General features: G+C 42.8%; 1 protein-coding gene across 12 annotated transcripts in view; it reads right to left on the reverse strand.

The window, feature by feature from the left end:
* The window catches only part of LOC135102849 (TOG array regulator of axonemal microtubules protein 1-like), a 124,417-nt gene that overhangs the window by 58,142 nt on the left and 52,587 nt on the right, over positions 1 to 13,688 (reverse strand). For 5 of the 12 annotated variants that reach the window (XM_064008426.1, XM_064008423.1, XM_064008424.1 and 2 more), the window contains exons 8-11: positions 10,670 to 10,739; positions 9,377 to 9,496; positions 4,355 to 4,498; positions 328 to 674 (exon numbers count right to left, since the gene is read on the reverse strand). In XM_064008426.1, the coding sequence (XP_063864496.1) occupies positions 328 to 674; positions 4,355 to 4,498; positions 9,377 to 9,496; positions 10,670 to 10,739 (681 nt within the window). The remainder of the gene's footprint in view (positions 1 to 327; positions 675 to 4,354; positions 4,499 to 9,376; positions 9,497 to 10,669; positions 10,740 to 13,688) is intronic. The other 7 variants (XM_064008428.1, XM_064008427.1, XM_064008425.1 and 4 more) reach the window with 7 other exon arrangements.

The raw sequence follows: 13,688 nt of genomic DNA on the forward strand, positions 1-13,688 counted from the left end.
AAGAGCATTACGCAAAAAAGTGATGGAAAATAATGGCTTATCTATTGACTCTAATAACGTTCTTTCTTCAGTAAGTTGAATGTCCTGTAATTAGTTTTATATAGGATAGATGGTATTGGTGTTTGTATTGCCTACAGTACTTCTTACTATACTGGGGTTTTATGGCGCACACTACTTATTACTATTACTAGAATATATCTTTCCGCTTTAAGGTGAATACTACTTATTACTTCAGTGTACCTTTCCATTTTAAGGTGCACACTACTTATTACTTGAGTACCTTTCCATTTTAAGAAAATCTGCACGCTACTTATTACTTGAGTGTACCTTTCCGTTTTCTGTGTGCGTCTCGCCGTCATTGCTAGAAGAGAAAACGGAGATGCCGCTGTCCCGCGTGGTGGCAGAACTCTTGGGGCGCGAGATTTGACTTTCCAATAACATGTTATCTCTCTCCACATGCTCCTCCTCCTCCACCTCCTCCTCACTCGCCGCATCCTCCCCTTCGTCGTCATCGTAGAAGTCTGACTTGACATCGTCGTCCTCCTCGTCGAAGTCGTCAGGGTGGTTGGGGTGGTGGCGCAAGTCGTGGACGTGGGAGCGGCGCGACACGGCGGAGAGTGGTGGAATGATGCTGCGCGTGGAAGGTGCACGGCTTACCATCAACCCTTCTCCTGCTGAGCAAAGTGAGTGTGAGTCTTCCCCTCAGAGAGTGGTGATAAGAGTAATGCATGAATCAGTAAACGAGGCTGAAAAACATCCACGAAATGTAATAAACCTTTAGCTATAATAAGAATATGAGTCTCGCCTTCAGACAACGGTGGTGAGAGTAATTAATGCCTGCCTCAGTATATCTAGAAAACATATGCACAATACGATGTACCTTAGCCTATAAACAGAATATACAAGATTCCATGTATGCATTTGGGAGCTCGGATAGTCATCTCTGTGGCCTTGGAAAATAGTCGTAGTGAGAAAGCAAAGCGTTTCAGAATACTGGCCAGACTGCGATGCGTGCACATTGGCGAGGAAAGGAGGGAGGGAGGGAGGGAGGGCACACAATCTGCCACTTCCTTTTGTATCGCATGAACCCGCTTCTCTCTCTCTCTCTCTCTCTCTCTCTCTCTCTCTCTCTCTCTCTCTCTCTCTCTCTCTCTCTCTCTCTCTCTCTCTCTCTCGAGCCATCCAGACTTTGCAGATATGTTAAGAAGAAGAAAAAAATCCATTTCTGCCAGTTCGTGCTACGTGTCCAGACTGCAGAGGATGGTACCGACACTGGCCCTGTCTAGCTAGGAGTGTGGTGACTTTTGTATGACTATGATATGACTTTGGTTAGGAGTGTAGTATGAATGTGGTATGAATATTTGGTAAGAAGTGTGATATGGCTGTGGTGTGAACGTTTAGTTGGAAGTGAGGCAAGACTGTTTAATTAGGAGCGTGGAATGACTGTGGACAAGTGAATATCTGCATACTGTATAGTCACTGTTTGAAGGACGGCGCTGGTTCTGGCTCCGGAACGCCCTTGGTTCACGTTTCCTTTCTTCCTATTCTTTATTGACTGATAGCAAAGATTACAGCCCACTGCCCCCTTAAACTCTCCTTTCCTCCCTGGCCTTTCTTCCCTCTCGCCTCCTCCCCTCCTTTTCTCTCCCTTTTGAACTTCCTCCTACGTGATCTCCATTCTCTCTCTCTCTCTCTCTCTCTCTCTCTCTCTCTCTCTCTCTCTCTCTCTCTCTCTCTCTCTCTCTCTCTCTCTCTCTCTCTCTCTCTCTCTCTCTCTCTCTTGAACCTCCTCCTTCTCCTCCTCCTCCTCCTCTATTATCTTCATTATCTCCCCTCTCTCCTCTCTCTTCATATTCCTCTTTCCTCCTCCTTCTCTTCCTACTCCCTTTCTCTCTTTTTCTCTCCTTTCTGAGCCTTCTCCTCTTCCTCCTCTCCTTTCTTCGCCTTCCTGTCTCTCCCTTTCCCGTTGATAGGTGGGTGTGCATGTCGTGGTGTTGATGATGATGATAACGATGATGATGGTAATGACGACTGAGTTTCTTTTCTTTCTTTCTTTATTTTTCTATGGCACAGCAACAAAAGATCATTACACACCTAATATTCAAACACACTCTGACAATACACCGAGGACATCAATAAACGTGTACAGCAGAGTCAAGAGTCACGACAGGCAGGAGAGAACAAGTGTGCCCTTCAAGCCTCGTGAACACTTACACACACACACACACACACACGCGAGTTGGTCGAGCTCAGAGCAAGATACCTCCACAGGCTCTCAACACACACACACACACACACACACACACGCGAGTTGGTCGAGCTCAGAGCAAGATACCTCCACAGGCTCTCAACACACACACACACACACACACACACACACACACACACACACACACATACACACACACACCAGGATTCACAGCTAGCACTCAGATCGTTTCGCATGCTAAAGTCCATATTCAGAAACGCTTTGCTCTTTTCACCAGGACTATTTTCAAAGGCCAGAGATGATTAGCCAGTTTCTCAAGAGTGTTTCTCTTTTTGATAGTGTAGAAATTTTGTTGATTTGTCACTTAAAACCGTAAAAACACTCAAAAAAAAAAACTCGTGTCACTTCTAAAAGACTCTAGCTGAAATGACACGGGTTTTTGAGAGCATTTTTACGGTTCTAGATTTCTACACTATTAATAGGAGAAACACTCTTGAGAACCCGGCAAATCATCTCTGTCGTGGTGAGAGAGCAAAGCGTTTCTGAATATGGACTTCTGCATGCGAACGACTTGAGTGCTTGCTGCGAATCCTGGTTGCGTTTGTGTGCGTGTGTGGTGAGGGCGAGGTGGAGTGTATGGGTGGTGGACGTGGTGAATAGTGCATTAGGGAACAGTGAGGTTAAGAATACCAGCTCGATTTGTGAGTGGATCGAGTGGAGTGCAGGTTTAGTTAGGAGTGCGGGATGAATGTGGTAAGTGGACGCCTATCTACTGGTCACTGGTGTGTCTAACGGAAGGCACTGACACTGCTACTGACTCACTGACACTGGTACTAACACTGGTGCTGAGACGGACACTGACCATGCTTAGTTAGGAGTGTGGTATGACTGTCGATAAGTGAACATCTAAAGGTCACTGTCTAAGCTTTAACTGTTCACCCACACAAAGCAAAGCAAGGAAGCTAAGGGGCGAGGAACAACGAAAATTTATGTGTGTGTGTGTGTGTGTGTGTGTGTGTGTGTGTGTGTGTGTGTGTTTTCGGCAAGAGAGACTGAATACAAGAAGACCGCGAGAATGAGAAAGAACTAAGAGAAACTGAAAGAAACTGAGAGGCTCAAAGCAACATAATGAAGGAAATGACCAATAAATTAAGTTTCTTCACCGGAAACTAAAATGGCTTAATTCTAAGAAAGTGTGGCTAATGGTTCCCACGAGGCGAGGCGTACAATGAGAGGTCGACATGTGACAGGTAGTGGAGATTAGTGCCTATTTCCTTGACGTGTAAAAGACGCTTATCAAGGAATACACGGAATGAAGAAGAAGAAGAAGAAGAAGAAGAAGAAGAAGAAGAAGAAGAAGAAGAAAATGATGATGATGACGATGATGATGATGAAAAGGAAGAAGAAGAAGAAGAAGAAGAAGAAGAAGAAGAAGAAGAAGAAGAAGAAGAAGAAGAAGAAGAAGAAGATAATGATGATAATGATGAATGAAAATAATGATAAGAAGAAGAAAATGATGATCATAATGAATAATAATAATAATAATAATAATAATAATAATAATAATAATAATAATAATAATAAGAAGAAGAAGAAGAAGAAGAGGAAGAAAAGAAGAAAATGATGATGATGATGATGATGATGATGATGGTGATGAAGAAGAGGAAGAAGAAGAAGAAAAAGAAGAAGAAGAAAAAGGAGAAGAAGAAGAAAAGAAGAAGAAGAAGAAGAAGAAGAAGAAGAAGAAGAAGAAGAAGAAGAAGTAACATTTTCGTTCTCAAAACACTCAATATAAAAAATAAAAAAGTCTACGGGAATCTTATTTCAGATTTGAAAACTAGGCTCATTGCTTGAAAATACACACACACACATACACACACACACACACACACACACACACACACACACACACACACACACACACACACACACACAAATGTGCTTGCATACTAACTATTACACGGCGTGTGAACAACCTAGCATGTCAGGCCTCGCATTAGGTGTAAGAAAAAAGGATCTGTTCTGAGAAACGGCTGTGTGTGTGGGCGAGGGAGGCGAGGGGGAAGGACTGTGTGGGGAGGGGTGGCATTGGTGAGGGCTGGCGGGGCGGTGTGGCAAGGGACGCTGGGTGGGGACACACACTACCTTGGTCGAGTGGCGCGAGGGCGTTGATCCTGCGAGGCATGGATGGGGAGCGGCTGGCGGGCCTTTCCCCACCCCTCGCGCTGCCCAAACCCACGGCACCGCCCCCTCCTCCCGCGCCGTACTTGTTGGGCAGCAGCGAGTAGCCTGTGGAAGGTGGAGGGTGAGACGTCAGTGAAGAGGGAAGGAGGGGGAGGCTGGTGAGACAATGGCCCTTATTTATTATTTTGCTCTCACCACGACTATTTTCAAAGGCCACAGATAAATAGCTGGGTTCTCAAGAGTGTTTCTTCTGTTAATAATGTAGACATGTTGTTAATCATCCACTAGAACCATAAAAACGCCCTTAAAAGCCCGTAAAACCTGAAAATAATCAAGGTTCGGGCAGAAAGATTTAATGTTTCAGAATATGGTCCGAGGAACACTCGCCAAATGGTTATATACATACTCATACTTTTCTTAACAAGGACTCCGTAAAGAAATTAACACTTATATTTCCCTTCACAGCCTTCATACTTTATACATCTAGCCATACCTTATACAGTTTTGGCATGTCTTGCTATTTGACTTTCGAAAGGATCTCAAATAGAGCGGTAGATGATTAGAACAGACTGATTCACCAGGTTGATAATACACGGCCAATAAGGAGCTTTAAGAGAAAAGGTCAGACAAACATACGGACAGAGATGATGGGTGGATGTCATTTATATTCCCATCAACCATTCCAAAAACCAGGGAATAAGTAAAAGATTCCCTGGGCTTGTCAAGGTTCACGATTTTATAAACTCCGTGCGTTACTTTGCTGTAATCTTTCCTCAGGGTGAAAAATACACGGAGCTCGGTTTAAAATATTGACTTTTATAACCTTAAGACCTAACGACGCCACTAGTTTTCATTTCCTTTATCTGTATGCAAAGACTGGGTGAATTAGCGTAATGGCAGTGCTGGGGAGACATAAAGCAGAGTAGAGAAGCAGAACATTCCCATCCTTTGCTAAGTTGAGAAATGCTGACCTATCATTCCATAAGTGTCTTTCAGTGCTTAGGAAAATAACTAACACACACACACACACACACACACACACACACACACACACATTCTTCCACGCTATATCTGTTTCCTTTACACACTAAATAACATTAGCTAAAGATTATACAGACTACAAGGCCCAGACATTACTCCCCGTCTATTACTCTCGGCTATTAGCGTGGCTGTGGTGAGGGTCGAAATACAGGGACGGTCATGGGCTTTATATATAATTCATCACTGGCGGCTGGCTATAGTGCGGGAGGACGAGGAGAGAGAGATCAGGGAGTACACGAAACAAGAGAGAAGGATCGGGGAGTACAAACATGAACGAGAAAGGAGAAACGAGAAACACACACACACACACACACACACACACACACACACACATAAGAGAAGAGGATCAGGGACCGCAAACGCAAACAAAAAGAAGGATCAAGAAATATAAACATACGCAAACAAACAAGGGAAGAATAAAAGGAGTTCACACACACACACACACACACACACACACAATCGGTACATCACTTACAAACACACTAAAGGAAGAAGAAGAAGATGAAGAAGAAGAAGAAGAAGAAGAAGAAGAAGAAGAAGAAGAAGAAGAAGAAGAAGAAGAAGAAGAAGAAGAAGAAGAAGAAAAGAGGATCGAAGAGTACAAGCACGAAAAAAAAGAAGAGCATCGCAAAGGAGGATTAATATTCCCATAAGCCACCGCGATCACAAAAGAGAATCTGATACACATATTCCCTGCAAACGTTAAAAGAATCGTGTATAGAGATGTAAAACTATAGATATTCTGAAGCACTCCATCCGTACGTGTGATATGGATTCCTATTCTGAAACACTAACGCGCCGCACCTCTACTATTTTCAAAAGGCTCTAGTTGAAAGTAACACGAATTTTTGAGTGTTTTTATAATTCCAGTGACAGATTAACATATTTTCACACTATTAACAGATGAAACGCTCTTGAAAACCCGGCTAATCATCTCTGTGGCTTTTGAAAATAATGATGGTGAGAGAGCAGTGTTTCTGAATACGGGCAATGATGTGGTGGTGGTGGTGGTGGTGGTGGTGGTGAGGCTTCGATAGGGTTGGTATCCCTGGGCGGCGGTTGTGTGCTGCGTGGCGTAATAACAGATGATTGTGTCTGTCTGTCTGTCTGTCTGTTCCCTTCACACTTGTATACGAGAAATGTTTGTTTTCTTGCTTATGTATTTATTTATTTTTTTATTATTATTTTTCCGATGACAGGCTTTTCAGTGGGATTATCATTGTTTGTCTGCTTCTTTATTAATCTATGTATTCATTTACCAATTTATTATTATTATTATTATTATTATTATTATTATTATTATTATTATTATTATTATTATTATTATTATTATTATTATTATTATTATTATCATCATCATCCTTATTATAAATATCAACATTATTCATCTGATTATTTATTTCTTCCTATATTTTTCTTAGTACGACTTTGTATTTTAACTGAAGGGTATCGTATAACAAGTCTTACGGTAACTCTCTCTCTCTCTCTCTCTCTCTCTCTCTCTCTCTCTCTCTCTCTCTCTCTCTCTCTCTCTCTCTCTCTCTCTCTTTCAACATTTTTTTTAGCCATTCTGCTCAAACTTACTCACGTCTACTCACACACACATACACACATAAGAGAGAGAGAGAGAGAGAGAGAGAGAGAGAGAGAGAGAGAGAGAGAGAGAGAGAGAGAGAGAGAGAGAGAGAGAGAGAGAGAGAGAGAGAGAAACATGCACTTATTTTTAGTGTTTAATTATAGTCTTCCATAATTTGTAAGTGTTATGTATATTTTTTTTATTATTGTATATGTGAAGGATGCCAGCTAAGAGGGAAATGGAAGGAAGGAAGGAAAGAAGGAAGGAAGGAATAAAAAAGAGACAAAAAAGACAGACCGAAGGAAAGAAAAAGAAAGGAATAAGAAAAAAAAAGGCAGATGGACAGACAGACAGACAAAAAAAAAAAGAAAGAAAAAAAAGTTCGCTAGGACTGCCAACATCACAAAAATAAAACGAGAGATTTCTAAAAAGTGGACAAATTTCGAAGTCCCGATACTCTTCTGAAGTAGCTTAAGTTGTAGGGACGGACGGACGGGAGGCGTCTGTTAGATTAGGCGTCTCATCTCGACTTGCTAGGACAGACTGAAGTAGAAGTTATTTGAGGTTTTGAAGGATGTTGTCATGAATATAAAGAAAGTTTTTAAAAATAATTCTGTATCATCACTAGGTAGAACGTCTATGAAAACTTGGAAAGCATCTGTGAAGCGTTTATAATAAAACTGATGATTTTTAGGGTTTTTTTATGGACGTTTTTTTTTGGTACTGACGATGCATAATTAGGTACTAAACTTCCCCTGCAGTCATGAAAGCACCAATGAAAAATCCACTGACTTCTACTTGTACTACTGCAGCCTACAGTAACAAATCGAGATATGACGACGAAACATTTGAGAATACGGGCCCAACTTCTGTACGGAAACTGTTAATAGATCAGAGGGCATAAAGATGAAGGAAAAAAAAAAAAAATGAGAATACGAGCCCAGATTTTGTAGGGAAACTGTGAATAGATCAGAAGGCGGATTAAGAGAGATAAAAAAAAAAAGTAAATAAATAAAAGATAAAACGAGCCCAGATTCTGTAGGGAAATTGTATGTAGATCAGAAAACATTTGAGAATAAAGGTCCATATTTTGTACGAAAACGGTATGTATGTTGATCAGAATGCATTTGAGAATACGGGCCCAGTGAAGAGAAACCAAGAATAAACCAGAGGACATATGACTGACAAAAACAAACCCAGTGGAAATCAGTGCAAAAAGATACAAGACTTCTGACCACGGCATATCAGCATCATGTCAAGCCAGGAATACCAACCTTACCGACGCGACATGTGATCAGGCAGCAGGTTTCATAATGTTCGTTGTGCCACAGTTCACACCACACATGTAAAGATAGTTTTGGGAGCTACTGTACATACATACATACACTGGCATATTACTACTACTGCTACACTAAACATGCATATTGGATCACCAGAGAAGAAGATACGTGCAGCTCCGGCCAGGCAAGCGGTATAAGAAATGCATAACGAGAGCAACGGACATGACAGGAAACAATATCAGTGTTACAGGAATGAAAGGGGATGAAACGAAAGGTGGTGGTGGTGGTGGTGGTGGTGGTGGTGGTGGTGGTGAAGAGGAGAAAACGAGACTAGCTTTATAAGAATTAAATGAGGGAACAAAAAGAAAAAAAAAAAAAAAGGGGAAGAAAGGTGATGGCGGTGGTGGTGGCCGTGGAAAGGAGGAGAAAGACGCGATAAAAAGAAGAAGCAAAACGCTGATAAAGGAAGACAAAGAGGAAGAAAGAAAAGAGAAGAATGAAGAATAAATATGAATAAAGGAAAAAAATGACAAGAAAGCAACATGAAGAGGAAGAAGAGAAAACGAGGATTGAAAATTATAGAGGAGAAGGAATAAGAATATGAATAATAACAAGACGAAAATAAAAACAAAGAAAACAATAAACAAAAAAGAGATTCATGAAAGAAAATTGATAGAAGGAAACTGAGAAAACCAAAATAAAATAGATGAAGAGAAGAAGAAAAGGAGGAGGAGGAGGAGGAGGAGGAGGAGGAGGAGGAGAAGAAGAAGAAGAAGAAGAAGAAGAAGAAGAAGAAGAAGAAGAAGAAGAAGAAGAAGAAGAAGAAGAAGAAGAAGAAGAAGAAGATGATGATGATGAACAAGAAACGGTAATAAAATAAGAAAAGCGGACATAAGAAGAACAAGAAACAAAAAAACGTACATAAAAAAACAAGCAAAAGAAAAAAAAACAATAAACAGAATAACAACAGAAAACGTAAAGAAGAAACGTAGAAATAAAAAAAAGACGAGAGAGAGAGAGAGAGAGAGAGAGAGAGAGAGAGAGAGAGAGAGAGAGAGAGAGAGAGAGAGAGAGAGAGCCACTGACCTTTCTCAACCACATTGCTGCCTCGGGAATAGGGAGTGGAGGAGGAGGACGGCACGGCGGTTTCTTGACGCAGCCTGCCGAGGTACACGCCGCGGTAGCCTCCTGCTGCGGCCACGGGAGCTGAGTACACACATATCACCACCACCACCACCACCACCACCACCAAGAACATCACCATCACCAAGGGAAAGAACAGGAGAAAGCGACAAAGAGATGGAAGAAGGTTGGAAGAGGAAATAAAGATGTAGCGAGGAGGAAGGGAGACAGGGACAAAGGGATGGAAGAAGGGAAGGAGAGGAGATTAAATAAAGAGATGTGAAGGAAAAGATAGAAAAGAATGAGTTGACTGACTGATTGACTGATTTTAGTGTCGTAATGGAAGAAGGAAGAAATGAAAGAACGTAGGAAAGAAAGAAGGAAGGAAGGAAGGATAGAAAGAAGGACAGAAGGAAGGAACATAGGAAGAGAGAGAGAGAGAGAGAGAGAGAGAGAGAGAGAGAGAGAGAGAGAGAGAGAGAGAGAGAGAGAGAGAGAGAGAGAGAGAGAGAGAGAGAGAGAGAGAGAGCGAAGGAAAGGAAGGAAGGCAGTAAGGACAAAAGGGTGGACAAGGAGGGAATAAAATAAGAAAACAAAGGGATGGAAGGAAGAGAGGATAAGTTGGAAAGAAGTAAGGGAAGGATGAAAAGAAAGGATGAAAGGAAAGAAAAGGATGAAAATAAATCAAGGGAGGAACAACAAGAGGCAAAGGAGGAGGACAGAAAGAGAGAGATTGATAGAGAGAGAGGGAAAGGAAGAAGGAAATGAACAAGAAGGGAAAACGAGCATAAAGCGATCGAGAAGAAAGAAAACGGAGAAGTAAGGAGAGAAAGAACAAGAGAAAAGAAGGGAGGAGCCAGCGAGCATGAAGCAAGCAAGCCAATGAAGGAACATACAAACAAACACACTAACTACATACAATACGCAGGACTAAAAATACTACATACATCATACTGCAATTATCTACATAGGCGACTAGTATACGTAGTAATTAGAGTAGTAATACACAATACGTAAGTTGTCTCAAAGGTATACGTTTTCTATGCAACGCTACACTCATTCAATTAAAGCATAAACTACACTAAAAAATATATTACAAGGAATAACAATAATAAAAGAGAGAAAGACAAAGAATATGATAGTGATACTGATAATTATACGTACTAGAACCTTTCCTTTGTTTCTCCACATACACACACACACACACACACACACACACACACACACACACACACACACACACACATTGGGGCTTACCGAGGTCAGAGGGCGCCGTTCTGTTGAGATCAATGGTGTCAGTGGTCCAGAGAGCAAGGCCTCGATCCTCCTGAAGGGGGAGAGAGAGGCGGAAGTGAGACGTCGGAATAGGGGAGGAATAGGGAGGAGGAGGGAGGGAAGAGACGGAACATAGCGACGGTAGGAAGGAATGAAAGGATGAAGGAGTGAAGGAGGGAAGGAAGATAACAAAAATAGCGATGATAGAAAGGGATGAAAGGAAGAAGGGGTGAAGGAGACAAGGAATGAATATGTGAGGGTTAAAGGGGGGAAGGAAGATAGTGAAGATAGCGATAGTAGGAAAGGAATGAAGAAGGGAAGGAATGAAGGGGATGGACGAAAGAAATTAGGGGTAGAGGAGGGAAGGAATGAAACAGCAAAGAAGGAAGGGAGGAAAGGGGAGTGGAGCATGAAGGAAAGATAGCGAAGATAGCAATGGAAAGAACGAATGAGGGAATAAGGGGAAGAAATTAAGGGATGGAGAGATTGAATGAGGTGATGAAGGAAGAATAGAATGAGGGAATGAAGAAAAAAAAAGAATATGGGGAAGAATGAGGTAAGGGATTAAAAAGAGGAGTGAAGGGATGAAGGAAGGAAGAAGTGAAAAAGGGAAGGAGTAAGAGGGTAGAAGATAAAGGACTCCTTTGATCGGTTGATTAATCTAAGTGTGTGAATGAAGGAGAAAAGGAATGAGCGGATATAGGAAGTAAAGAGAGAAAGTGATGGAGCAAAGGAGGTAAGGAGTGATGGGATGAAGGAAGGAAGGAAAATCCGGATGAAAGGGGAAAAAAAAAAAAATGAGACGGGGAAGGAGGGAAAGCGGAAAGGAATGTAGAGGTGAGGGGAGAAAATTGAAACATATGCATGGAACAAGGAAGGAAGGAAGGAAGGAAGGAAGGAAGGGAGGAAAGAAGTATGCCATTCTCTTTATTCTAATTCCATAACGACGAAGAAATATGCGAAAAGTGACACGTGAAAGAGTATGAAGGAATGCAAATCTGTCCACCTCCACCCCCCCTCTTCTCTCTCTCTCTGATAACAGCTACCACCCTATAAATATGCATGCCTGCCTCTGTGTGTGTGTGTGTGTGTGTGTGTGTGTGTGTGTGTGTGTGTGTGTGTCATTGACCCTACAGGAGATAAAAGGCACCGCTTCCCCTACACACGCCATATTGACTTAGATGAAGGGAAGGCAATCTTTCACTCTGATCAACGCACGCCACACAGCACAGTACATGTCACCTCGTTAACCTACAGAAGGAAGGCAACGGGCTGGGGATAAATCGTGAGGGTCTCCTGTCACGATCTTGCCTCCCCTTGGCTTCTTCCTCCCCTCAACGCCAACACGTATCTAAACCCACAGCTAATTACTAGTCTTTGTTTCTCAGTGGTGTTGTAAATTGATGTTGATGGTGATGATAGATTAAGGAAGATATATCTATATCCTTGTGATAGATGGACAGGTAGGTGGATAAATAAGTAGACAGGAAAGACAAGGGAGTGAAAATGATTGACAGGAATTGTAGGGGATATGGACAGAAAGATAGATGGAAGGATAAACAGAACAGAGGGAAATGGATAGACAGAGAGAAATATTATAGATGATATGAACAAACAAATTGATGAATAGATGGACAGGACAGACAGTGAAACAAATAGACAGGTGGAGAGAAATTAAGACAGATATAGATTGGCAAATAGACAGACAGAAAGGTAGACAGGGACTCAGATACACAGGCAGAAAACCGAGAAAGACAAAGAATATGGAACAGACATACAGAGAAATACATGGATAGAAAGACAGGACAGAAAGACACACAGAAAAATAGACAGACAGACGTACGTAGATATTTTGCAGGTAGGTGACTATTATCAGTATTGTTATCTGAAACACACACACACACACACACACACACACACACACACACACACACTTGTTTCATGAGTCAGAGCACACAACACTTGTAGCATATTTTGTGTGTGTGTGTGTGTGTGTGTCTTTCTCAGAAAAGCCATTGCATCAAAGAGAGAGAGAGAGAGAGAGAGAGAGAGAGAGAGAGAGAGAGAGAGAGAGAGAGAGAGAGAGAGAGAGAGAGAGAGAGAGAGAGAGAGAGAGAGAGAGAGAGAGAGAGAGAGAGAGAGAGAGAGAGAGAGAGAGAGAGATATTACGCGTCAAATACACACACACACACACACACACACACACACACACACACACACACACACATCGCTGGAAGTATGTGGACGACTGCACCGTGGGCGTCCCAGTTTCCAACAAGAACCCAGACTACTCGCCACTGCAAGCAATTCTGGAGCGACTGCAGACGTGGACAGAGGAGAGCAGGATGACCATCAACCACAGCAAAACTGTGGTGATGCATTTCTGTACCTCCTCTGTACCAGTGCCCCCTCCCCGGCTCACAGTGGGCCCTCACCCCTCCAGGTGGTCCAATGTGCCAAGCTTCTCGGAGTCACGGTGGACGACCAGCTGACCTGGAAGCAGCATGTCGCCAGCACCGTGAGATCAGCTACCTACAGGCTGTACATGCTGCGCAGACTCAGGTCGCTGGGGACGCCGACAGATGAGTTAAGGGGGTGTACCTCACCTTCATCCTCCCCAAACTCATGTACGCCTCCCCAGCGTGGTCCTCCTCCCTCACACACACTCAACAGCTACAGCTAGAGAGTGTGCAGAAAAGGGCGTGCAGGGTCATCCTTGGCCCTGCATACACCACCTATGAAGAAGCCCTGACCACCCTGAGTCTGTCCAGAATATCCACCAGGCACCGAGAGGCTCTGGAGAAGTTTGGGAAGGGACTACTGCATCATCCGCGTCTCAGAGACATGCTGCCGCCCGACGCGCCTCGCCCTGTCCGTGCCACCAGACACCACAACAAAATAACGCCCCTGAAGGCGCCGCGCACGGACCGGTACAGACTCAGTGCGATTCCCACCATGGTGCGAGCCATCAATCAATAGTATTTCCCTCCTAGATTAGTCT

The sequence above is a fragment of the Scylla paramamosain genome, chromosome 8, assembly GCF_035594125.1.
Source record: "Scylla paramamosain isolate STU-SP2022 chromosome 8, ASM3559412v1, whole genome shotgun sequence".
In the NCBI taxonomy this organism is placed as follows: Eukaryota; Metazoa; Arthropoda; class Malacostraca; order Decapoda; family Portunidae; genus Scylla; species Scylla paramamosain.